This window comes from Aptenodytes patagonicus, chromosome 4 (assembly GCF_965638725.1).
Source record: "Aptenodytes patagonicus chromosome 4, bAptPat1.pri.cur, whole genome shotgun sequence".
Classification (NCBI taxonomy): Eukaryota; Metazoa; Chordata; class Aves; order Sphenisciformes; family Spheniscidae; genus Aptenodytes; species Aptenodytes patagonicus.
In genome coordinates this window covers 11,530,577-11,557,414 of record NC_134952.1, presented here as the reverse complement: position 1 = coordinate 11,557,414, position 26,838 = coordinate 11,530,577, and the positions used below count along the sequence as shown (strand labels likewise).

Sequence of the window (26,838 nt, the reverse complement as noted above, 5' to 3'; positions counted from 1 at the left end):
AAGCTGGCATAGTAGCTCCGTGCCAGCCCTCCTCCAGTGTCTAGTGCTCGAGGCTGGCCAGGATCAAAGATGAAGATGAAGGGACAGACAGGAAAGGGTGTCTCCAAAGAGCATCCATTTTCTACTTTCTGTTAATCTCTAAGGAAGGATGGAAATTGAGAGACTAACTGCAGGGAATTGTGAAGTTATATGTTTCTAATAGTCTTATTCCAAGGCTATTTAGCCTAAAAGCCCCTTTTTATGCACAACCTAATTTCTGTTCCAAATGGAGGGGTAATATATTACACATCTGCAGGTCATTTCTAGGATCTGTGACAATATAAGGTATTGAAGCCGCCCAAGGTAAGTGAGAGTGCCAGGGGTGTATTTTGCTCCCTCCCAGCCGTGGCTTGACATTTTTGTTTGCAACATTCTTTGTTCACAATTAATGGTGAGTCCAGCAAAAGCTCAGAGCAATGATTGCCTCTTACAGTTTGGGATCCTGAAAGTATGGACTGACTTTATTTCACACTATTTAAATCGTTGCTGAACTGACTTGTAATGGAGGGAAATTCACCTGGAACTGGTGTGCTATTTACAGGAATGTATGCATTAAATTAGTGTAAATAAAACTTTCTGACTCATCAGAAAGCTATTTGGGTTACTCTGCTTTTGGAAGCCATCCAGGTATAATCAAACTAAAGCATCTCATTACTTCATATTCCACAGTCAAGCCAGAATTTAAGTACATTGGCAATATGCATGGAAATGAAGTTGTGGGGAAAGAACTGCTAATATACCTCGCACAGTATCTGTGTTCGGAGTATCTTCTCGGGAATCCTCGCATCCAGACCTTGATTAATAACACCAGAATTCATCTCCTACCTTCACTCAATCCTGATGGGTATGAACTGGCTGCAGAAGAGGTAAAAGACTTTTTATAAGGAAATGTTCAGTGCTTCATGCTTCTAAAATTCCCCATGGGAAAGGACAAACTGGGAGGGGAGTGTCACATATGGGAGGGAGCTTTAATCAGCAGCCAGAATCCCAGCCTGGTTGGTGGTAGGTTGCTTTCCAAAGATGATGTGAACAGAGCTAAGAGGAAATCAGAGCCATGTTTGTCATTTTTGCTGCCTGCATGCGATGATGTGGGAATGACTGTGTTACTTTTTCACACATTTAGCACTCTCTGCTATCAGTTCTAAAACAAAATGCCTACTGACTCACTGTAATGACTGTTAAATTATTTTATAAGGAAATGTAGTTTAATACTGTGGAATAGGTATTCTTCCTCTTGTAGAAGAGCAGGTATAATAAAATGTGAATATTTTCTGTACTATCATGCTTTAATAAGGGATGGCACTTTTCAGAGATCAGCTGGTGCCTGAAGGAGACCTGTGAAAGCACAACTTCTATTATATGTTACCTGACATTCTTCTTTTCACCTCACTTTTATCGCGAGCACCATTAGCACGAAAATAGGACCTTTCTTTTTCTGTGTTGCTCATATGGTGAGCTCTGTCTGTTGTGTGAGTCTGGGTTTTTTGCATTCTTGTCTTGGAGCGTCAGCTGTATTTTCTTTTTCTCCTCCGCTAACCCACTCTGCATGCTGCTCTGTGCTCAGTAAGAAACTGCTGTGTTCCTCTCATGAGTCACACCACTGGTGAGTGAAATGCTTCCTGCATGGTAGTTAGTGCGTTAGTGGTCATGGGGATAAAAAAATGATTAATATGTGTGTTTTTTTAACAGTATAGACGTTTTCAGTTTACTTCTTTTAAAACTTCCCCTTGATTAAAATGGCATTTTAAACAATTTCCACAACGTGACATTTTGAGACAGGAAGTTATTCTGAGGTTGGCTTCTATGTTACAAATTAGGGAGCTGGTTACAATGGATGGGTCATTGGACGACAGACAGCTCAGAACTTGGACCTGAACAGAAATTTCCCTGATTTGACGTCTGAGGCTTACAGAAGAGCCGGGATTCGTGGGGCCCGTCTTGACCACATCCCCATTCCACAATCCTACTGGTGGGGTAAGGTATGAATTACAAATTTTATAAATCACATATACTACAGAGCAAGTCAGGAATTAAGAAACTGAGATTGCTTGGTCTGAAGTTATTCTCTGCTAATCAGATTTTATAAGTAGTACTAAATTGGACAGGCTCAGAATTGGCAAGAAAAATCATGGTGTAGGTCTGGCCAAAGAGGCAGGTGTCACAAATCATTGGGAAAATTTGTGGATAATTTGGATTTTACTATTTTATATTAAGAATAGTGACTGTTAGGAGGGGGTCACGAGTGTGTAATGGTTCATCATTGGTGATTTAAACTGTGGTAGCATGTTAAAGACTTTATGGACTTGGCTCTCATTGCACTAAGCTCTGCACAGGTTTGATGCAATAGTGGTTTCTGCCTTGGAAAACATACAAAGGCTTCATGTGAAGTTGTGTGGCATCAGCTTTCCACAAAAAGTATGGTTATAAATGACTGTAACCAGCTGAAGCAATGGAAACAGCCTGTCAGGCTGCAGTGGTGCTGGAAGGGAGAGTTGCTGCTGCCTCCAGTCCTGGGGAGCAGGATGGAGGCAGCACTGCAGGGCCTCGCATTCATCATCACTAAGCTTCGCGTTATGTGATGTTCAGGAATGCAAAGCTCAGTCCTACCTGTGTCACTGGCAGCCCGGCAGCCCCCGACACTAGCAACTCCCATGGGAACTTAGTTCACCTTAAAAGAAGAAACACAGGAAGCCAAATTTCTTCTGCTTTTAAACTCATTTTATTCTAATTCAATTTTTATTGCTATCACAAAGCCTCAGACAGGTGAGGCACAGGATTGTTTCAGCAGCTGGTGTATTAGCAGAAGATTTGAGAGACCATACTTCAGTTTTCTGCTCTGCTGCAGGTGATCTCATATGAAGCCAGGTCTAAATCCCAAAGGCATCTCTGATGCTGCCCCAGTGTTTTGGTACCCCATTTCACAGTAGTGAGCTCTGGATAAAAGCATCTCACTTTCTCAGGATAATGTGCATATGAAGATGCAAGGCTGTGAAAAGCTCAGTAATGCACTTTGTATTAGACCACTGATTTTTATCATAACTAAGCTCAAGAAGTTTATTCTATTTTATGCATGTAATTGTACAGAACCTAGCTCATGTCACTAGATTTCTACATGAGTATAAGGTCACAGGCTTAATAGTTTCCAACTTTTGACTGAATAATGAGAGATAACAGTGAGCTGGTAAATGCAAGTAGAGTGCAGAGCCTCAGATGGGAAAGAAGGGTTGAGAGCATGTGGAGTGGAGCCTGAGGTCAAATGAAAACAGCTGAAAAAGAAGGGGATTTTAGGAGAAAAGTCTAGAGAGATAATAGTTTTGGTTCACCCCATTTGTGCATAGTAGTTTTCATGGCTGTACATCTAAGAACCAGCTGTCAAACTGAAAGTTTTCTTCAACAAATGAATGGTGTATGAACAAATACGAAGAATCTCAGGAGCAGGGTTAAGCCCAGCCTTGCAGATACCTGGTGTGAAACTACATTGTTTGCAAAGAGGACCTGAGCACTGCAGGTGTGAGCAGTGTGAGCTCCAAGCTGGCTGCACTATGGAGTCTTACCTGGTCTCCCAGCGGGTTTGCTTTCCCATGCAGGACTGAGGCTCGGAGCCATCCCTGTTCTCTTTTTAGGAAACCCTCTTCCTCATCCTCTAAAGCCAGGACTTTGACTGGGGATGCCTTTGTTTCACAGCAATTCTCTGAAGATGGCTCACTTTAGTTCACTATCTGTCATCCTGTTCCCATAGAGCAAAACAAGATTATTCAGTTAGTCAGGAACCTGCCAGCTTTTGTAACATAAAATAATGTTTACTCAGAAGAACATGCTAAATTAAAAATATATAATAAACCAACAGTCACTATAAACATATATGTATATATGTTTCTAGCTTACTGGGAGTCACTGTTCTATTTCAGACACTCTTGCAGAGCCCATCTTTCTTGGTCACAGCTTCTCACTGGGTTCGTGATTTGACAGCCAGTGTTGTCTTGCTCTCAACCTTGCCAAGGCTGGCCATTCCATGCAATTGCAGGTCTGTTACCTGCCAGGCTTTTTGACCCACGTTACTGTATGCGCTTTCCTGGGCGAGATGCTTAAAGGGAGATGTTCCCTGCCTTAGGAGCATGAACTCTCAGCCACTTACTTCAGTTCTTGCCAGGGCTGTATAGCTCAGCCACCAAGCACTGCCACTAGCCTGTCCACAAAGATATGAGTCAAATTGTGTCTGCAACATCTCACTTACCAGACAGAGTCCTTTCTTTGCGTGGCCCTTTGCAGAACCAGTAGTGAGGGTGCCAGTCTCCTGGGAGCTCTTTCATGGGCTGTATTGTCCCCTGAACTATGTGCAGACAGGCTACGGGAGTGCCTGGCACGCCTAAAAAAGTCATTGAAAATGCCTTTGGTTTTCTGTGGAGGTATCCAGGAAAGCTACTTTTGCCCTTTCAGACTAGACATAGTGGCTGTGCAGAAGACTTTGAGGTATGAAGGAAAGGATGGAGATCTCCCTCCAGCCGTGTACTTACTCTCTCTCTGCATCCAGAGGTGCAGGGTTGAAGGCCCAAGCACCACTGAGGAAGGAGAAACATGGCTTTGACCCCTCTTTGTGCCAGTGCCCAGTGCAAGCTGTGAGCTTGTCTCACACTGTGCAGCCCAGAGTCCCCATAACTCTCTGGATTTTCTGGCTCTAACCTCCCCATTCCCTCTTCTGAGTCCTGCTTCTGCCCTGGTTCTTCTGATGGTCTTTGGGATGGTCAGCAGTAGGCAGCCACTTGCCCAAGTCATTTTCACAACCATGTGTTTAGCTTTCTTAGACACTGCGTAACATCATAGCAGTTTATAGAGGGCTGGATAGAGACAGCCTAACATTTCTCCCACAGTTACCCCCACTGCTGCGGCCAGCTCTGCCCTAGTGCTGGTCACCCAGGGGTGTCTGTCACCACGGACAAGGGACCGGGGAGCCTTGGCACACAATCACCCTCTGTCTGAGCTCTGCCTCAGTGGGTGCAGACCCAGGGTTATAAATACATCCCTTCTCCTGCAAAGCTTTTCTTGTTTTTGAAGAAGAAATTCAGATAAGGTGATGGTCCAATGATTCATTCCTCACAGCACCAAGCCTCAGGGAACCTCTAGATATTCTCCTGACCCCAAAGTGGGTCCTGACCAAAACAACACCCAAAGCATCTCCAAATCTATGTGCTTTGCAGAGCAAATGAGGGAACCAATTTGCCTGTGACCTGGATGGCACCACAAAATCTCCTTGACGACTGCAGTTTCACATGGTTCAGAAACCTGGCAGTAAGCGGTCTCACAGCCTCAAGTCCCTCTCCTCTGCCGGTGGTATCACAGGACAGCCAAATCAGCTCTCCCATAATGAGCTTCAATTTTGTCAGGCAGATGAACCCATGGCTCTTACAGTAGTTGGCTTTGTGCACGCAAAAGCATTAGATTGGGTGTTTCAACACCAGCCTCTCAGCTTTCATTTACTTAATAGTGTTTATTACCTGCCTTATTACAGTAATTATCTGAGTATTGCAGGGTGCTGTAAAAAGATCAGAAAATGGAAAGCGAGCTCCCAGCCAACCCCATAAACTCAGGACAGCTCCTGCCTCCCCGTAACCCTTGCTGTACAGCATGTTTTGTTCCCCACTATTATGAATTATTGTTATAAGTGGTCTGAGGGCTCAGACTGAGAGACTTCAGTCTTAATCTGAAATGAAGTCAGTTAAATTGGCTTGATTCAAACAGAATTTGGAAGTCTGTGCCAGTGAAGGCTTGCATAGTCTTTAGAAAAATGAGTCTGGTTGCTTCTAAAAGGGAAAAAAGAAATCTTTGAAAGCCATGGAGACAGTGACTAATTGCAGTATAATTGACAGAAATGAGATTCAGGTTTAAAAAGGGTAGTGGCCATTCCCTGTACTTACACAGAAATAATTTAGCCGTTTTCTAATTGTGCCTAAAATTGTTCTTGTGGGATGGATACTTTAAAATTGATCTCCTCTGACTAAAAAACAAGAGCCCTGGTGAAAAAAAAGATCAAAACCCACATTAAAGGAAAAGTCTATGAATAGTCAAAGGTCAGAGTGACACAGATAGTATCTGATATCATCCAGTGGAGCTGAACCAGGATGTGCATATTTCAAAGCCTTAATCACTGTACATGTTGTCACTGAAACGCTATTAGGATAAAAACAGTGACATTGAACCTCCTGATTTTCCACAACATTCGCTTCAGTAAGACGTTGGCCCTGTGACACAGCAGTGTCTTGTGGGTTGTGCAGGTATCTAGTAAGCCAGTAGGCTAATCAGGGGGAGCGACTGAATTTAGGAGCTCTCTGAGTAAAACTGTGCATTTCACCCTTGCCCACTGAATTGCAGAAGCAACTTAAAAATCTTACCGAGGCCCGAGACTGCTGTTTGAAAGCAGGTCTGATTCTGGCGTCAGGCATGCCCTCTCTGGCTGGGCAGCAGGAGCTGGGGCAGCTGCAGACAGGGCAGGGAGCTGCTGAGAGTTTGGGGCAGCATCTTCCTGGGGAGTGCTGGTGCTGTGGGGCTTGGAGGATGCAGGCTTATTGCCAGCTCCTCAGCCACCCTGTGCACCCCCAAGCAGGGGCCCGTGGGGCAGGCAGTGCCGCTCACAGCCCCTTACAAGCCACCTGGGGTCTTCTGCTCTTCAGAAGAGATGGGCTCAAAGGATGAACAAAGCACTTTCAGGGTTCATCTGAGAGCGGCTGGTTCAGTCCCAAATTCCCTTGGGATAAAGGTCATTATCAGACCATCCCAGGGCACTGTACAAAGACCAGAAAAGCAAATACTTTGACTGCTGCAGGTAGCATTCTTCAGACACTGCCAGGTTCCTTGTCACAAAGCCTGGTGGGCTGTTTTCTTCTCCTACCTCTGTGTTGTGTGAGTGGGTGTGTGAGACTGCAAAAAGTGCAGAGCATTTGTCCTTTCCTTTCGGAGTGCCCTTTATCTGCCTTTTTAAAAATGTTTTTCAGGTCATGACCTTCCTGGAAACTCTGTGTCTAATCTTCCCAATTATACAAAAAACCTTGGTTAGGTTTCTGGTGTGCAAAGTGCATTCTGTGTGTTCCTGAGTTGGTCAGACTTTACCTGTTACATCTCATCCTCTATTTAAGTGGCCTCTTTCTAATACTGAGGTTGAAAGGGTTGCGACACAGAGATTCAGAGGCTACCAATAGGCTGATAGATAAACTGGACCTGGCCTGTTTCTCGTGAGGACAAGTGGCACAGTCTGACTTGTGTCCCTATGCTAACCACAAACTACTGATTCAATGATTCACCTTACAGCAGTGGGAACCCTCAGGTTCCTATTTCTTCCCAAGTACAAGGTACAGCCTTTTCAAATAGTATACCTGCAGTGGCTGGAGGCACTAGTGCAGCTCGACGACTACAGAATGGCATTTCAAGGAAACCTGAAAACTAGGAGGACTCAGTTAATAACTGCGGCATCTGAAGGGTGGTAGCCTCCTGCGTAGGTCAGGAATGGGCAGGGTAATATCTTCTTAAATCATTCCAGGTAAAACTGTATTTAGACGTGGCTTTCTCCTGAGACCCTTTGCTTCCTACCTCATTGCTGGGAGCTGTAATACATCCATGGTGCACCTTTGCTTCACAGTGTTTTTCTCTGCTCCACACCTATGTTTGTGCTACCCACTGCATCCCCAAAGCTGTGATTTACCAATAGCAGAATAGGGACTGATCCAAAGAAAACAGGAATTACTATTATTGCAACCCTAATGTTCAGGGTTTTGGTTTGTTTGGTTGTTGTTTGTTTGTTTTGTGTTTTTTTTCCTGCACATTGCTGTCTTGATTCACTGTTACTAGTCATCAGCCACGCTGGGATCCTGGCTGGATGATTTTCTAACGGCTGATGGAATCAAAGCAAAGGGTGATGTGCAATGTTAGCAGCCCTGTATAGATGCTGGACTAAGTCCCTCATAACAGATGTTGCTCATTTTTTTAAAACCTGCATATCTGCACTTGTGCAAAGCAGAGTCCGGATTAGCAGCCTCTGTCCTCACCCACTTTTCCCCTGGTAACTTCACAAGCTGCAAGGAAAGGAGCCTCACCTCCTCCAAGGGCACTGGCATGTGTCTGGGCTTGCAGGGAGCCGCCACCAGATGACACTGTTACCCCTAAGAATTAACTAACACTAGAGCAGGTCCGTGAAATTATTCCTCAGAAAAAGGGGATGGAGGAGCCTCCTGCATGCCGGGGGGATTGATCCCCATATTCCAATTTATCCATCCAAAGTCAATCCTGCTGATTCAGAAATGGAATTAGATAAGGAGTTTGGTTTACAAGTAGTGGTACAACACTACGATTTTTCAAGTCTAAAATGCTGCCATCATCACTTTGAACTGCTGAAAATGTCACGGTAATAAAAGGTTATTCTTCTGTCAAAGTTTCTCTTTCTTTTTTTTTTCGTTTTTCCACAGTGAACAGGGTGTCTCATCTGTTCCCTGGAGCAAACTGACACTCTTTCCCCATTAACCTTTGGGATGGAAGAGCCCAAGAGCCTCATGGTTCTTCTGTCTGACACACTCCCTTCTCTGCTGGGCTTCGTCCTGCCCAGGACCAAATCCCTTCAGAGCTGCATGACTCCTCACAGATTTTTTTTCTCCTGGATTTCAGGTGGCCCCTGAGACGAAAGCAGTCATGAAGTGGTTGAGGTCTATCCCATTCGTGCTCTCTGCCAGCCTCCATGGGGGTGAGCTAGTTGTGACCTATCCTTATGACTATTCAAGGCATCCTATGGAAGAAAAAATGTTCTCCCCCACACCTGATGAGAAGGTAATATTGGTTTTGCAGGGTGAGCATATCAGTATGGTTTCCACGTGTGTAACTATGGAAACTTTTTCTTTTAACAAGTAACAAACTTTTATTTATTTAGATTGTATGTCTACAAGTGTGTATATGTATGCATGTATGTATTAAATATGTAATAAATCACGTTTGTATATATAATGCATGTATATACACATATATATAATATGATTTATACATTTATTTAGTATGTTTGAAAATATAGGATCATTTACACACTATCAGCTTGATCTGTAAAGATTTACGCACGTTTTTTGAGGCCAAACATGATTTGACAAGGCACAGGTTAGGAAAAGCCAGGCTTTTATTATTTAAATGGTGAAGACTATGATATTTTTATGACTATGATATTTTTACCACTGATTTCCAGAAGAAAAGGAACAAGCTGACCAGCAGTGTTATTTTCTGTTGGAATCTGTAGGGAAAAAAAAAGGCTGGCTGCCATATGGTGGCAGCCTTGTAACATTTATTACCAGGTCAGATGAACAGGAATGGTTTTTCCCTCTCTGTCCCTGGAAAGTTCCCCATTTGGGACTCACTGCAAATCTTCTGTGAAATATTTTGCCATCTTTCCTATTTCCCTTTGGTTTCCTCAATCTAGTATTCATTGCCGACATGCCCACTAGGAGAACAGCTAGCTTTTAAGCCTTCTAGCGTATGTTAAAAATGTCCCTGGTCTCTTAAGAAACAGTGGAACATTATATAACGAACAGCAGTTGAAAATAGTCAGAAGTTGATCTTTGACTTGAAGCATCCATTATCTTTGAGCGTATCTCTGGGCTGACTTCTTCTAAAGTGACAGTTCTCACCAGCACCTATTAAATATTTAAATATTTATGACTATTAAACATTTTCTATATCAATCCATTTTTTCTGAGCCGTACAATACCTACTGACTATGCATGTGTGACGATGATTTAGCAATAAAATAGACCAGGCACTGCACAGTAAAAAGCCCATGTAAGAAATGTCTGATGGGTCGTAATGAAAGCTACAGAAGCTCTTGGTGAGGATTAGGGGAAATGATAAACCTGTGCACTTATATCCCATCGCCTGGGCTAGGCGTATCCTGATTTATGTGTAGATGGTGGAGGAATATGGCCATGTGTGCCTTATCAAGCAGTTCGCCTGTGGGATGGAAGGACAGCAGTCCCTCCATCATCTCCAGTCAGGGACATCACGGGAGTTTTGAGTGAAACGATGCAGTCACACGTACAAAGTGCTCCATCCCAATGCAGTGAGCAGCTGGGCAAGCCCTAATGGCATCCCTGGTTTGTGACAGTGTAAGACACAGGACCTTACACCGGTGGCTGCTGCATAGTCAGTGGCTGCGAAGCCTGAGAAGATGGCTACAAACTTGGAAGTTTAAAACATACAGGGGAGGGCTGGGGATGTCCTCAATTAAAACCAATTTTTCAAATGAGTCAGCACAGGAACCTTAACAACACTACCAGCATCACTTTAAATTTTGCTCAGAAAGTTATAAAACCTGTACCTGTGAAGTGACCTGCATTTAAATAATGTCATCTGCAGCTGCTGCTGCTGGGGAACCTGCATCCTGAAATATAGGAGCTTGTTTTAGCTGCCATACATTAGCCATAACCCTTGTTCTGACCGCTGACCTGTCGAGTTTGCCATGCAAGGGAAAATGAGGCAAGTTTGCACCCTTGGCTGCAGCCCAGGGTGAAATGCTGCAGTGCAGATAATGGCCAGAAATTAAAAAGTCAAATTCTGCAAAGTACATTCAAACCAGGTTGCCCCTTTTGAAAATGCATCTGGGTGCTGCCACCTCCCTATGTCTCTCATGGTGTATGTATGATAGCACAAGAATCCAAGACGCTGCGGATTTCAAGCCTCTTTAGCCTGCATCGCAGCCTGGGCTGGTACCTGCTGGGACCAAGGAGGACCATGTCCTTACACTCACATACTTGCATCTGGTTCAGCTCACCTAATCCAGAACTATCCCATTTTTGGCTTTTGTGGAGATGGATTTTTTTAGCAGACTCTTGTTGCTTTGTGTTACATAAGAAGCTGCACTGATGCCAGTGTGCACAGGAGCAGAAAGGTGTACACCAAGTCAAGTTCACTCCCTTTGGTGAATGGAAACACTCCCTTCCCTCCCTCTGAAAAACCCAACCTGTGATAATCAGTGGGGTAAAAGCGCTGGCCAAGGTAACAGCACTGATCCCGTTTTACGGAATGAAGCATCACGCTTCCAAAGTCACAAGGATTCCTCTGTGTTTTTTCCCTTTTTGTTCCACTGCGTTACACCTAACTGTCTAGGGTTTTTGAGGTCCGTGACTGGTCATACCTTAGCTGCTAAGTGATAATAAGCATATTGCTATCTGAACAGATTTTAACTTGTTTTTAAAAAAGTTTAACTTTTTTTTTTAAATCAAGTTCACTTGATTTTGGATTTCTCATTTTCTCTTCTCACTGCCACCCATCTTCGTTCACTTGCACCAGTGGCCAGGCAAAAGCCTTATGCCTCTTGGTGTGAAACAAGAGAAGAAAGACTTGGTCACTGGAAATAAAACATCTGCAGATGTCTTTGGGAAAGGTGAGGAGCATACTCCTAAGTCACATAGGCACCTTCTAAACTTTTAACAAATATCTTCCACAGAACTGGAACCCAAATTCCTGTAGAAATTAAAGATATCGGGCCTAACGCCAAACTATTGGCAGTAAAAGTTCTTCTTACGATATTTAATTAACATCCATTTCTTTCCAGCAGAACTTTGAAGGAGGCATAATTGTCTGGGCTGAGCAATACTTAGGCACATAGAAACTCAAGGGACATACAAAAGCATTTTGTATTATCAGGATTTTTAGTGTCTGGTCATCAGAAGTATTTTGGTAAATTGTCTTCACACTTACATATCACTCTCTTTCCACCTTTCCTTGGTCACCTACCCGATCCCATAATTGGCTCAGCTTTGTGATTATTAGAAACATTCGTAAATATTAGATGAAAGCTGTGTGCTTGGTCATTTTGGTCTTTATCCTTGATGACAACTTCAAAGATAAAGTTTTAGGATCACTTCTAAAAATAGGATTTTAGCCACCCAACTTCTTGCACATGTTCTCTTAAGCAATATGCAATGAAACTCATGATGCTGAGTAGTAGGATCTAGTAGTATCTGATAATTGCTGTCATTTCAATGTTGAAATCTGAAATTATAGCTTTTGTAGATGAGGTTCAAATAAACAAAAAGGAGAGGGGGGATTTCTGAACAAATTTGGAATAAACATTGGAGAAAAATGGCAGGAACCTGATTCAAAGAAATGGTTTCTGCAGATCACTGCTGTTTCTTCTGTCTTCACTACATGTACCTGTCACTTTTCCTTTCTGGGTGGTGACTCCTCTGCTCTTCATCAGTCTCAACACTCTTAGGAAATCAGTGGTGACATCCTCCATCACCGCATCCTGTCCTTTGCTTTTTAGGAATGGTCTCTGCCCCACAAAGAAGCACCTGTCATTGAGATCAGACTGGCAGGTTGTCCTGTGTGAATGACAAGTGCAAAGCAAATTGACGCTGTCTGTTTTAAACAGCAGCGGCCAATGCAAAGATCTGGTTGGGCTGGAGTAGGTATTTTTGAAACGGTAAAAATAGCAAGAGATAAAACATTACAGGGAGAGCTAATTTCAGCTTTAAAACCTGGGACTTGAATTACAACCAAACAAGCCCTCTAATCCTGCCCCAGGTGATAGGTTGAAGCCAAGTATCACAAAATCCACTGGTATTTAATGTTACCTCTGGCTAAATGAATTGGATTGCAGAGAAGGACCTTGGAGAAGAGGACAAGTGAAAACTTCCTGGCAGAATATCCTTGCACGGAGGCTCACCCCCTCCATCAGCGTCGAGGACACAGGGTGGCTCGTTTTCTGGGCTTGCAACAGCAATAGTTAATAGCAGCAATGACAGTGTTTACAGTTTGTAAAAGCAAATGTATTTCAAACCCTTTTGTTACAGATGTTTAAAATGCTGGCTAAAACCTATGCAGATGCACATCCAGTCATCTCGGACCGATCTGAACTTCGTTGTGGTGGAAATTTTGTAAAACGCGGAGGTATTATAAATGGTGCTGAGTGGTACAGCTTCACTGGAGGTAAAACCACTTTACCATCATATCAAGTGAGGTAAAACCTCTATATGACCTTTATGAGACACAAGGTTTTGAAAGAAACAATTTTATTCATTTCAGTTTGCTTTAGGTCAGACCCCTGCAAAAAGTAACCTGTAAGGGATTTAAGTACCAAAATGGATGTTGGTAACATTTATATTCAGATACCATGGGATGTATTCAGCCCTGATATGACCTGAGAAAAGTTAACAAGTTATACAAGGGTCAAATGTGTCATGCATATAATATCATTCTAGTTTTAAAATCTGAAATGTAGAAATAAGTGCTTAATGCTATGCTCTCTTTCCTTAGCAACATGAATTTGAACCCCTCCTGCAGACTATGCAAGTGCAGTTTAAATAAACTCTTTTTCAGGAGAAACTACAACAGAGACAAACATTCCATTCATTTGTGCTGAGGTTGCTAATTTGATTTCCCCAATAATAGTATTTAGTTTTCTTCAGGAGTCCTGAAATAGTGGCATGGATGAAATATCAGCATTCATAAAATTTTCAGCAGTGCTTCAGTTGTGTTTTCAAATAGGACTCAGCTGGATACCCAAATAATTATGTTGAAACTAGGCATTTAGAGAGCTTTGGGGCATGAGTGAGAATTAGGTTTAAATATCTTTGGCTTACATTCTTCTGAAAATTATATCCAGTCTCTTTTGTACAGAAACAGTTTTGAACATACTAAAGGCAAAAGGTCATATCTTTGCTGGTGACCCTTGGCAATCACCTCTGATACAGCCGATTATCCAATTACCATGATTAACCAATCCTTATCTCTCTATCGCTGCTTCTTGGTCAGGTGAATAATAATTTAAAATGATGCTTTTTTGCCTGAAAGAAGTGTCGTTGTCATTAGTTAATTTGTAGTTGAAACGAGTTGTAGAATTCTGAATGTGTTGAATACTTTTTATGTATTGGCCGTGCACACTCTTTACAATATGTATATCCACACCCACAGGGATTGCATTCAGCTGACTGCAACAGCAAAGCTCCAGTTAAGGGTAAAATGGCTTGTTCATGATCTCTCCTTTTTCTTTTTAAACCTGTAGGTATGGCAGATTTTAATTACCTTCACACAAATTGCTTTGAAGTTACCGTGGAGGTAGGATGTGAAAAGTTTCCTTTGCAGGAAGAACTGTTTACAATCTGGCATGAAAACAGAGATGCCCTTCTGAATTACATGGAAATGGTACAGCTCTGCTTTTACAGACCTTTGTGCTTAGGTTTTTTCTTCTTCATTCTTTGTCAATATTCACTTCTTTACTGTTTCCCCAGTTAGTTATCAACGAGATAGCACCGACTCAATCATCACACTCCACTCAGGACCCCAGTGCCTCAGTTTGTCTAGCGGGACACACATATAATATTTTGCCTACCTTGCAGGAATGATGGAGACTGAGGACTGTAAAGGCCTTGAAAACAGTGGAAAAGGGAATTGTCTGTCAATACTTTGTACAACATTATAAATCAACTGTCCAAAATGGAATGCTAGAGAAAACCCACATATTCAGAAAAATATGAATCAACCTTTCTCTTGAAGAATAAACCAAAAGGTTCTACTTTCCAAAGAGCTTCTGGAACTTTTTCCTTTCCATATTCCATGTTTGTGGCCCAAACCCTACTGCACAGCAGCAGGAGATTTAGATTCAGCTGAAATGGAGAGGTTCTAAGTATCCTGCTAGAAATGCCGTTTCCACACTTTTCAGCTTGATTTCTTGGGGAAAGTAGTTAAAAAAGATCTGAAGCCTGATCTTCTAAAGGAGCAACTGTATGTCTGTGAGCATTGAAACATGCCATTTAAAAGTCATTTTTAATAGTAAGTTTAAGCTCAGCAAAAACAAATACCTCACTGACAATAAGTAAGTGAACACAGAAACAGAAGTTGCTCATCTTTCAGCCATTAGTAGATTAGCTTTCTGTCATGCCTTATTTTGATAGAGTACGCAGTAATTTAAAATTGTTAGGAGTGTTTTTATGGCCTTTCTAAGCAACCTTTTGCTACTTGTGGTAAGTATTATCATTCAATAAAGTCTACAGTACAGACCACCAAACTCATTTCATTTTACAGCTGTCTGATGAAAATGAGTTTTAGTGAATCCAAATGGAGCTGGGTTAAATCCATATATATTGCAGTTGAAGTCTTCAAGATGTAAAGATTTTTATAGTGTGAGATACTGTAGAAGTCTATGCCGGAAAAGCTTTTTGAGTAAATGCAGGACAGTAAGCAAAACAACTTTGTAGATAAGGATGACTGAATTACTCCCGATAAGGATTAAGTCTGCCATAACCAATTCAAACTTTTCTTATTCTGATATATACCAGGCTGTTTGGTGTGTGTACAAATCTACTTGGCTTAACACGCAGAAGTAGAATTCATTTTCATAAACGCTGATCTCTTCTCCCCATCAGACGTGGTATCAAAACACTCTCCCAAACTTATGTGGCGCAGACTTGAGGCAAAACCAAAAACAGTGTATTTACTAGATCAAAACAAATCGACATTGTTAAAGAAATTTCAATTTTGTCATTTTTATCCCATCATGTTGTAATTGCAAAATTATTATTGAAGTTGGATGAGGTCATACTACTTTGAGTATGTCTTCATTGTAAATTAAATTTGGGTCTGAGATGACTCTTCTGACCAGATTTACCCACTATCCATATGAGAAATCCTCAAGACCATGCTGAAAAACAAATTGCAGTGCTTCATCATAATAGTTCTTAAGGGACAGTTTTCAAGTCCTTACACTGAGTCGTTCCTAAACCCTCTAGTGAATAGCTTGACTCAGTATGGAACGGCTATTTAACAAGAGCAGTGACAACACAGCCTCACCTTAAATAAAAAAATGCTGTCGCTAGACTAGAGGGTTTTTTCCCAGCTTCGTATTAAGAATTACTGTAAAGTTGGATATTTTAGTATTTATTTTTAAACATCTCTATATTCCAACAGAAAAGCAAACATTTTTTTTCCATTGTTTTGATGCTTTGTTCTTTTTATCTAATTTTCTTTTGTGACAAAGGATAACGTGGAGGCAAAAATGGGAGGAAGAGAAAGAAGGGTGGGGGGAAGTGAAGTAAAGAACAGCTCAAGTTGATCATAGCAGTTCAGGAGAAAAATCAAAATGGAATCACTTTTCACTTAAAAAGGTCATATAGAGTTTCCAATAGAAAATGTTTTTATTTCAGAAGGTTGCAAAAGAAGAACCCTAAGAGGTTTAATGTTTAAATACTTGGATTTCTTCCTGTTTTGTTTTGTTTTATTGAACTTCAAATATAGTGAGCTGTTTGTGCACCTCCTTGTGTGACAGAATTCACACCGCTCTGTAGTTTGTCACCAACCACGTTTCTCATCACCTCAAGCAGCTGGGTTCTGTGCTTGTAGAGAAGGGAAAAAGGATATTATACACACTGCTATCACAACGTTCTGACATGTAATGAAGTGTAGGCAGCAGAGCGATGATGAGTCCCAAGCAGCTAAAGAATTCCCTCACCTATTCCTATTCACTAATATTAAATAAGAATATTAACAAATTGATAATTTTCTTAAATATTATATGTTGATTAATGTGCATTAGTGTATTTGAGAATTATTAACAAATATTGTGTTAAAGATTGTACATTAAATAATACTAATATAAAAGTATCCATCTTATTCTTATTTTATTCTTATGCTTCTGCTCTACTTTAAATTAGTAGCAGTGTGTCTATCACAGGACAGTTGTTCAGTTTTGGTTCTTTACCTCTAAGCAGTTTGGGATCCTTTTAGATTCAGTGAAAGAAAATGAAAACTATATATTTCAACTAATACTAAAGACCTGGTTTCCTTATACAACCCGCATTAATTGATTCTACTGCCAGGATGGCAGTGTATTTTTTGATAAGCGGTACTGTGTGAAAGCTAATAATTCTGCTTGGTTCTGATTTGTTTCACACATCTTTTAGTGCTGCACTTTGAATAGATTAAAGGGCCGTTGCTGCATGCTGAATTAACTTCACTCATAGCACCAGTGATGCCTTCTCATTGTGTATAGAGCATCAGATTGTTTTTTAAAGCCTTAACTTTTCATTTGTTCGTGGTTCTGTGTCTAGGGCAGACATTCAGAACAGTCTTTAAATACTGTGGTCAGATCATGAGGTGCCAGTGATCTGTGCAGAGAAGGGACGCTCAATTCAGAGCCACATACCTAGCCCAAAAAAGCTCTTGTTCAGTTATTCCTTTCCCTCAGCCCCCTTGGAGCTCCCAAAACAGAGGCAGTGATCTGAAGGGGCTTTAGCGCCCGAGAGCCTCTGTAACGGGTTGAACCTCTTGAACATTGTTTCCTCTCTACGGGGGTTTCCTCGTAGAAGATGAGGAGGTGGTACTATAGTAAATGACTCCCATCTAACTTTGCTTTGCTTTGCCAGGTTCATCGGGGGATAAAAGGAATTGTGTCTGATAAGTTCGGCAACCCAATAAAAAATGCTCGTATTTCAGTCAGGGGCATCCAGCATGATGTCACCACAGGTAATATTTTTAGTTTGAGCTTTTTCCTGGGGCAGGGTGAAAGCACTGAGAGCTTAACCTGCAAAAGTCTTGTCGTATTTGATAGAAATGGCACCTTAATGGAGAATTGAAGGTTCAGCTGTGGGTTTGTTTCTAGAATAACAGGAGGGAAGACACGTCAAACTGGCTGTTGAGTCTGTCGTGTCTCTGGGATGACGCAGTCCTTGCTGTTAAAACTTCCACCTGGAACTGCCTGCTGTCCATCAAAGCCAATGTGTCTTCAGTGAGATTCAGAAACCCACCTTTATGTTTCATGTTTGGGGGAATATGGCAATAGCCCTGCTCAGGGGCTGTAACTCAGCATGTGGAGGCGCGGAGCCCTGATAGAATAAGGTAGTTGAAATATTGTGAGCGTGAGGTGTAGACATTAGAGTAGGGTCCACACTGATTTTAACAACAGGAATAACTGTTGTTCTTGGTTGAAGGGCAGGCAACTTTTTTTGGTCATGTGGAAAATCGCATGAATATATGCGATTTTTGGACAATAGTTATATCAAATGCAAAAAATGAGAACGTTGAATTATGTTCACTTTATACCTGTCGCCAGCTGGTAAACAGGTATTGAGGCATATGCAACTGCTGATTTTCACAGTCATAAACTTCTGAGCTTTTAGGCTCTCACTGAAATCAATGCTCTCATTTTATTATTGATTTCAGTGAGAACAGGGTAGGCCATAGGAGTGCAAAATAGAAGACATGAATGGTAACATTTTCTCTAATGATAGTTGTTGAATCAATTCGTAAAGCCAGAATGGTTTCTAAAGTAGTGGATGCTTTCCAGGTTTCAAAAAAACTAACATTAGAGGGGATACAATGGTGGAGATGATGCAGATTCTTGAGGCTGGTGGGAGACTCTGGCATGAATTAGGGTCTTTTTCAAACTTCTTCCCAGACAATGGCTTTCCATTGGCAGTGGACCTTTAAAGAATTAAGAATTAAATAAAAAATGTGTTTACATTGAAGGAAAAAGGAGTATTTGTTCTTGAGTTAGGTGGGGTTAAGAATGTCATATGATTAAAATGTCTTTTAATTTGTGTTAAAAAAGACTGAGGAATTCCATGAGAAAATAACATCAATGCAATATTAACTGAGATGAAAAACTTACCATTCAAAATAAAGGAAATTTAAAATGAAGGATAAATATTCTGTTTTAAAACTCCCTGCTTTTCCCTGCAGGCTCTAGCCTTCAGCTGGAGGAAATTTACATCCATTTTACACTAATGGCAATTTATACCAGCTGTAGCTCCGACTCCATAGTCTTAGGTGCTATAATGTCTGCAAAGTAATTGAATGTTATATAATAAAAGCAGGGATTTCTTGGCTCCTTAGACATGCTATATATATATTTTTTTTTTTTTTCAGCCTGGATTCTGCTTTCACTTTCTTACGTTTCATATAGTTTTAAATTCATTTGATTTCTTCGGAGTTATTCCTTGTACCCCTGGGAAAGCAGCATAAGGGAAAGCTTCCCTTCCCCATGATACAGGCACAGCAGTTACTGACATTTTCTATGTGAAATTTACTCCAATAGTTCCCAAAGGCCAGATTTTCACAGGTGGAGTCTCTTTTTGACATTCAAGAGTTTGCTTCTGAACTTTTTTCAAAACCTGCCCCCTAAACGCTTGTGCTATCTGTGCATGTGTCTGTATGTGAATATGTAACTATAAAGGATGCAAGACTAAAAACTAAGCTCAGTTTTGTTGTGCCTTTACCTTTCCTAAGCTGCTGATGGAGACTACTGGCGACTCCTGCCGCCGGGGACATACATAATCAGCGCCCAAGCGGTGGGATACAGCCGGGTGATGAAGAGGGTCACCCTTCCTGCCAAGATGAAACGGGCTGGGCGAGTCGACTTTGTATTGCGACCTGTTGAGGCTTGGCCTAACAAGCTCCTCCGCCGGTCGATGGAAGACATGTATGACCCGTATGACCCGCTGGAGCTTTTTGACCCTCACGCCCAACACGGGCAGCCCGAGGCTCGAGGCGGGTCACCGCCGGGCAGGGAGAAGCCCTGGTGGTGGTCTTACTTCAGCTCTCTAGACCTGCACAAACCTCTGTGGCTACTCAAGCAGCACTGAACGGCGTCACAGTGCTCTGCTCACCTGGCTCTTCTGCCCTTCCACCCGCCTTCAGACGCCCTCACTGCTCTTGGCAATATTTAAATCTGTTTCATTTGAAAATACAATGTTAATTCAAGCACGCTTTCTTCTTTTGTTTTCTCTTCACACACAACTGAGTATGTTCAAGTGTTTTTATATATTAAAAACAATGGTGCACATCCCTTCAAACGCCAGGTTTTATGCAGTTTTTTTCTTGGTAACGCTCTGTACTTCTGCCCATGTAGTTAATCATCACATTCATTATTTATTAGCTTCTAAGTACCTGCAGGAAAATATTCCTGATCTTTTAATGCATTTTTGTACATCTTAACACATTAATGACTATATACTAAAAACAACTTTCAGAAACATTCAGAAGTCTTTTCTTTCCTCTAATATGCTTACTTTAGCATATTAAATTCAGTTCATTAACTCTTCTAATACAGCTCACAATGATTTTTTTTTAAATCCATTGTGTGATATTAGCATTGATTTTGGACAGAAAAAGAAAATCATTAGGTATTAGGAATTTGGAAATAAATCTGCATCTGAGTAAGTAACACATTCAGTAGGATGGGCTGCTCATAGGCAGTTCAGTATCAATGACATATTTTCCCAAGTTTCAGAAGTTATCCTTTGAAGACATATGTACTAAAAGTGTTAAATCTTTGCAGCCTTCCTCCTTTGAAATCTCTTGCACCAGGAGTAGGCCCATCAAATCAAGAAAAATGCTTGGAATGTAAACTCTGTTCCAAGGAGTCTGAATATCCAATCTTTATGATGTTTAAATGTTAATATAATTTGAACAGTTTTTAATCTGATAAGCAAATAGATTTTTAATCTATTTCAGCAAAATACTGAAAAATACTTTTACTGCTGGAAATACACACATCTATGACATAGAAAAATACATGAAATAATTAATGAGGAATTTAGGTTAAAATGAGACATACTACACTAAGGTTGTTAACATCATGCATCGTTTTGAGTCTACATACTTGTTAATGAAACTTGTAGACACCAAAGAAGCCATGAACTTCTTTTCAAGATAGTTGGGTAAAGCTAGGTGAATAGCGGTCTTGCAAGATGCTGTCCTCTCTCAGACATCAGATGTAATGTTTTTTTAGGGTGATTCAAAAAAATATCCTTAATTTTGATGAAACACATAGGGCCACACTTCCCTTTGGCTTGAACTGGTTAATGAACTCTATATACTCACAGTATTTCCTCATCTAAATGCCGCAGTGTGTGAATAGGGTGATTGTTTGGAGCTGATGTACTTACTGCAGGAGCTGCTGCATTAGCTGTCTGGATTGTCCTTTGATTTCTAACAGCTTTTTTGCTCATCTTAGGTAAAGAAGCCCACATTGCATGAATCCTATCGTCCATGCGCACATATCTCACACTATAATTGCCTAAGGAGACCCAAAAGATGAATGATCTTAATTCTGCAACCAGGTGCTGCACATGCCTAAGTACCTCATTCCCAATTGTAATCTGATTGAAGTCAGGAGTCTTATTTATGTACTTGAATGTCTGCAGGTCTGGAAACTATGTAAAAATGAAAGAAAACAATTTCATAGCATTAACAGAAATTAGTTATATGGGAGTGAATGCACTGCATGCACGTGGATAAGTGTTCCTTGCTCAGGCTTAATCAGTTAAAGAAACCCTGAATCCTAAATATGCCAAAGATAAGCAAGCAAGAGATACACCTCCAGACTTTATTTCCAGTAATGGGTATTACTACTGTTTTCTGTGGTCATTTTTTCAAAGCCACCGTCCTGTGAAAACAGTGATAAAGCTAACAAAATCAGAACAATATGCCAAACTGCTGGCTATTAGCTGCTCTTTTTATGCACATAATGTCTTGCACACTTAGAAAGATGCTTCCTATAAGTATTTCTTAGATTCTTACAGGGCTACTTAGATTTTTTTCAAGTAATCATAGTAAACCCAAGCCAGCTGAAATGCAAAAGAGAATGACTGTGCAGAAAATCCACTTCTTTCCCGCGTCCTGAGTTGAAATAGCAGATGGCAGTCAAGACTGGGGAAAGATGATTTTCTAGGAAGTTTGTAAAGACATGTTATGTTTGAGAGAGCTTGAAATACTAATATTCTATACTACTACATCACTAATGTGAAATCGGTATGATAGAGCAAGAGTAGCCTCCCTGTGTCTCTCTACCTCATCCACAAAAAGAGATGTCCAGCAGAAAGAAAGTTAAGATCAGACTTCTGCTAGTTCACACGTAACAGCCTGTATAGATGGGATGTATTAAAGTGCACTGAAGCAACTATGAGTCTCTTGGGAAAAGGTATGCCTCAGTCTTCTGGAACTACTTCATTTTTTCGTAAGATAAAATCTTCAGTTTTCAGTTCCTTGGAGGTGGAAGAGACTGCCAGAATTCCCTGGGTGGCTCTCAGAAATCCATGAGTTTAGATTAGAATTAGGACATCTTTATTGATGCTTTGAGGAAAGAAAGGAAGGAAGGAAGGAAGGGAAGGAAGGAAGGAAGGAAGGAAGGAAGGAAGGAAGGAAGGAAGGAAGGAAGGAAGGAAGGAAGGAAGGAAGGAAGGAAGGAAGGAAAGGAAGGAAGGAAAGGAAGGGAGGGAGGGAAGGGAAGGGAAGGGAAGGGAAGGGAAGGGAAGGGAAGGGAAGGGAAGGGAAGGGAAGGGAAGGGAAGGGAAGGGAAGGGAAGGGAAGGGAAGGGAAGGGAAGGGAAGGGAAGGGAAGGGAAGGGAAGGGAAGGGAAGGGAAGGGAAGGGAAGGGAAGGGAAGGGAAGGGAAGGGAAGGGAAGGGAAGGGAAGGGAAGGGAAGGGAAGGGAAGGGAGGAAGGGAGGGAGGAAGGGAGGAAGGATCAAAACCAGCCAAATAACAATGCAACCAAAATTAGTATCACCTTTCCATTTTTATTTGATATTAATATAGATTCAGTTCTACATTTATCTGAGAGAGAAAGTATTGGATTGAATTTGTACCCTGGACTGGATTACATAAATCTTCTTCAATATTTATTTCAATCAAGAAATGTGTGTTTAATATCAGATAGTTCTGTTAAAAAAAACAACAACAACAAAATACCCCAAACAACTCACTCCAGAACTATAATATGGTTAAAGGGATTGTGAGTGGTGGTGAAATCTAAGCAGCTGCAGGCAGCTCTGTAATTAATGCATGAAAATGAACACAGTGATCAGCTCTCTGATGCACCTCTCTGGAAGATGCTCATGTGCAGGGTTTAATGGAATATAAAGTTAGGAGCACATTAAATACTTTCTGAATAGAAAGAGGGATTGAAACGGTTCAGTGAAACTTGCCCTCCTCCAGCTGAAGTACAAGTAACATAGGAAAGAAGTGAAAACCAACCAAAGTTCCCTGTCAGTCTCCATCATGCTTAAACCATGCCTTACAGACTGGGCTTGGCCTTTTTCCAGTGCTACTTTGGAGCGTGACAAGTTCAGCAGCCAGACGGTGCTGTCAGGAGTTATAGTGTGTGTTCATGAGACTCCCCCTCCTTTTAAGTCAGAGTCTACATAATTTTTTTCAATTACCTTCCAACCACATATTGAACAGTATTGATGTATGTTTTTGTAACATCCTCCTTAATAATTAATCTCCTAGTCTCCATATTCCTTTCAGAGGGGATCTTCTCTACCATGGAGCCAAACTTTTTCTGCACAAAGCAATCACATTAATAAACATTCTGACCTGCCAACTGTCCAGACCTCATCGCTCTGCCAGCAATGAATCTTCCCAACAAGTCAAAGCATGCAAATCTAACTAACAACGTTACAAGCATAAAGAGCAAAGAGAAAGGTCTGCTTATGTTATATGTGCAATTTCTTTTACATTCATATTGCAGAAAAAATTCAAGAACACATACAAAAAATATCATGAGATAAATTACAAGTTGTGTGCATGCATTATACCAAAGAAGCTTTGGATCTGTTTGTTCCATTCATAAAATCTTTTTAGATCAAAAATACAATAATAAACAAAGGCAGAAAGTTTGCAGCTGTTGACATCTTCGTCTCCTGTAACAAAGTGATGTTCCAGTCTTGGGCCACCCATGTATAGGAAGAAGCATCTTTATTTTCCTAAAGATAGAAAAGAAGAGAAAGATGTCTTAATTCAATTGCCTGAAAACAAAACTTTACATGTCAGTATCACTGACTAATAGAAGCTCTTCCTGCTATCACTTTTCATAGCGCTTATACAGTCCTTATCATGCCTCAGTTTAGCAGCTAAAGGGAAGCACTCCAAAACAACATTGCAGTCTGTTCTGAAGTCCTGCGAACCAGCTGTCGAGCAGCGTTTGCCAAGCCGATGCCATTTCTTTGTGTCCATCGCTCTAGTATTGCACTGCAATTCAAAAACAAGCCAGAGATGTCTTTAACCATTACGAAAGCAGCCATCAAAGTGAGACAAGACTGTATGTCTCTGTGATAATGCCTCCAGACAGACTGGAAGATCTCTGTGATGGGTGGGTAGCCCCACCACAGCAGCGAAGCACTGAAGATTCAGCCTTCAGGAGACGAGGAGCAACAGGGAACGGAGCCATTTGGGTGGCTTGAATGGAAATGTGAGCCAAAGCTGATACACCTTTTTACAAAGCTCCTGTCAGAGGTACTCCCACACTGTCTTCCTTCACTGTGTAAGATCTGTCTTTTGAAGCTACCACGATATAAAAGGAGTGGATGGGGAGGTGGTTGTATACTTCCCCTGCTGTCTTTGTCTTCACAGCATGTTGGAGGAGAGATCCCGTTTGATGGTTGTCTTTTCTGATGTCATGTAGTCTCAAGTTGTGCTGCCAAAGGGCTTCACATCAGCTTCCTTGATGGGGCAGCCGGACATCAGCAAGGAGGTGTGCTGCTTCCAGCCACCCATTATGCATGGGGGACACCAGAAGAAGGGCTTCTCTGTAGGGGCTTTTTGGTGGCCATGTCGTTTCTGGCTCCAGGTCTGCTTAAATGAGCGCGTGACGAATGGGGGATTTCCTCCCCATTTGGCAGCTCCTCCTGGCTCCCAGGGGCCACCAGTGTCACACTGGTACAGCAGCACTAGTGTCGGTGTGGCCATGGTGGTATAGGGGAAGAGGCTGAGCACATCGTCAGTAAGCATCTCATTGTAATACCAGGACTGACCCAGATTGCCTTCATGGGCAAAGCTTGGAAGCATAATACCACTTTCCCATCCCATTCGGAGATGTTAATAGCTAATAAGGCCAGCTGGCAAGGTGTGGTCATATCACTGAACACGTAAATTAATAATTTTATAAATATAGGAATTTTTGGCAGGTGCTTGCTACTGCAGTGTCTGTGTGGAACTGGATTATGGAAAGGGATGTAGCATTTTTAAAATATTTTTATAAATTTACATATATATCTTTGAAATACATCTATAATTTCAGTACATAGGTCCTAACTTCAAAAGGAGGCAAGAACAACAACAAAAAAATAATCATCAGTATACATCTGTAACTAATCTTTGTTATCGGGGATTATTTTAAATGATGGGAGAAGAGACTTAGAAGTTAAATATTTCTCTAAGGGGTTATATCACCTTCTAACAATAGAGTTAAAAGAATATGGATAGTGGATGCTGATATTGCTTTTAACTTCCTTCTTTCAAAATGGAATTTAAACATTTTTGTGCACTCAGTAATGTAATGCACATGCATGCCTTTCAATTTCTCTTTCTGCCACGAGATACATATTCTTTATTTTCATGCAGTTAGTACTGGCATTGCTCTATGCTGGATCTGATTAAGCATTTTTAGGACTTTTTTTGTTTAAAAAATAGTAATTCAATGAAATTTACAAGGAAGAGGCAGTGGAAAATTCCTTTCTGATGAAGTCAGGATATTTAGCTTTTCATGATTCATACAGAAGCACAGTTCTGAAATATCAGTTTCCTGCAGGATGGAAACTTCATTTTACAGCTTGTATCCACTTATGTTCTGAGGAAGATCTTTCTAATTTCTATTTCTTCCCTTTTAGGAACTGTGATTTAGTGTGTGAAAAACAGGCTTGTTCCTCTTTTCTACCTCATTAGTAATCGTTATTTTGAATAATCAGATAAAAGTCTTAAATTACAGTATTTGATTTGTTTTACTGTTTTAAGGAAAGTTTTTTTCCTGCCATAATGCAAAAGCTGTTAATTTCTCATTAAAAATTCACTGAGCAGCCTCAGGCTATTCAATGTGATACATGCTATGCAATATATACTGGCTACCACCATTTATCCTACAGCTACATGTACAAAAATACCAGCAGTGTTGCAATAATTAGAAATTAAACCTTGAACAGTTTAAGAGGTAAATTTACAAGAAACTTTAAGAACATAATTATTACTTTTGGCACAGAAATTTGGTAAGGCTCTAAATCTCTGCCTGGCTTTGAAGGCTTTGTATTTCCTAACTCACAGCCAGCAATGTGCTGTAGCTGATTGAGCTTTGCTGCTTGGCATGCACAGCACTGCCCACTCTGTAGCAGGGCAACCATCACAACCCTTTCACACCACATCATGTGAACATCCCAAATTAGTTTTGCCTGTTGCTTCCTTTTGCTGCTGAGCCTAAGCAGATAAGCCAGGCTCTGCGCCATATTACTCATGCAGGGCAGCGGCTGCCCCACACTCAGGGGCCTCTTTTACGCTCTTGACTTTGAAGAGGGATAGTTCATCTCCATAGGAGTGTGCTCCTGCTCCTGGTTCTCATCTGCGACCCTATTCCCTAATTGTAATGCTATTCCTGATTGCTTGTAATAAAACGATGCTGGTGGTGCCTCTGTGATAACATATTTAAGAAAGGGTGAAAAATGCGCAGAAGCTGTGAGAGAGATGAGTGACAACATGTGAGAGAAAGAACTCTGCAGACACCACAGTCAGTGAAGAAGGAGGGGGAGGAGGTGCGCCAGGCACTGGAGCAGAGATTCCCCTGCAGCCCATGGTGAAGACCCTGGTGACACAGATTGTCCCCCTGCAGCCCATGGAGGACCATGGTGGAGCAGATATCCACCCTGCAGCCCGTGGAGGACCCAACATTGGAGCAGGTGGATGTGCCCTGAAGGAAGCTGTGACCCCATGGAGAGCTTGTGCAGGAGCAGGCTCCTGGCAGGACCTGTGACCCCATAGAGAGGAGCCCAGGCAGGATCAGGTTTTCTGGCAGGACCTGTGGC

The 26,838-nt window shown here is 41.4% G+C and overlaps 1 protein-coding gene across 1 annotated transcript in view; it reads left to right on the top strand.

Moving 5' to 3' along the window:
• CPZ (carboxypeptidase Z) overlaps positions 1 to 19,844 on the top strand; it is a 37,447-nt gene extending 17,603 nt beyond the window's left edge. Inside the window, exons 5-11 of the mRNA XM_076337573.1 lie at positions 709 to 905; positions 1,857 to 2,018; positions 8,686 to 8,844; positions 12,852 to 12,987; positions 14,063 to 14,202; positions 17,418 to 17,517; positions 19,279 to 19,844. Of these exons, the coding sequence (XP_076193688.1) occupies positions 709 to 905; positions 1,857 to 2,018; positions 8,686 to 8,844; positions 12,852 to 12,987; positions 14,063 to 14,202; positions 17,418 to 17,517; positions 19,279 to 19,634 (1,250 nt within the window). The 3' untranslated portion in view covers positions 19,635 to 19,844. The remainder of the gene's footprint in view (positions 1 to 708; positions 906 to 1,856; positions 2,019 to 8,685; positions 8,845 to 12,851; positions 12,988 to 14,062; positions 14,203 to 17,417; positions 17,518 to 19,278) is intronic.
• The last annotated feature ends 6,994 nt before the right edge of the window (positions 19,845 to 26,838 follow it).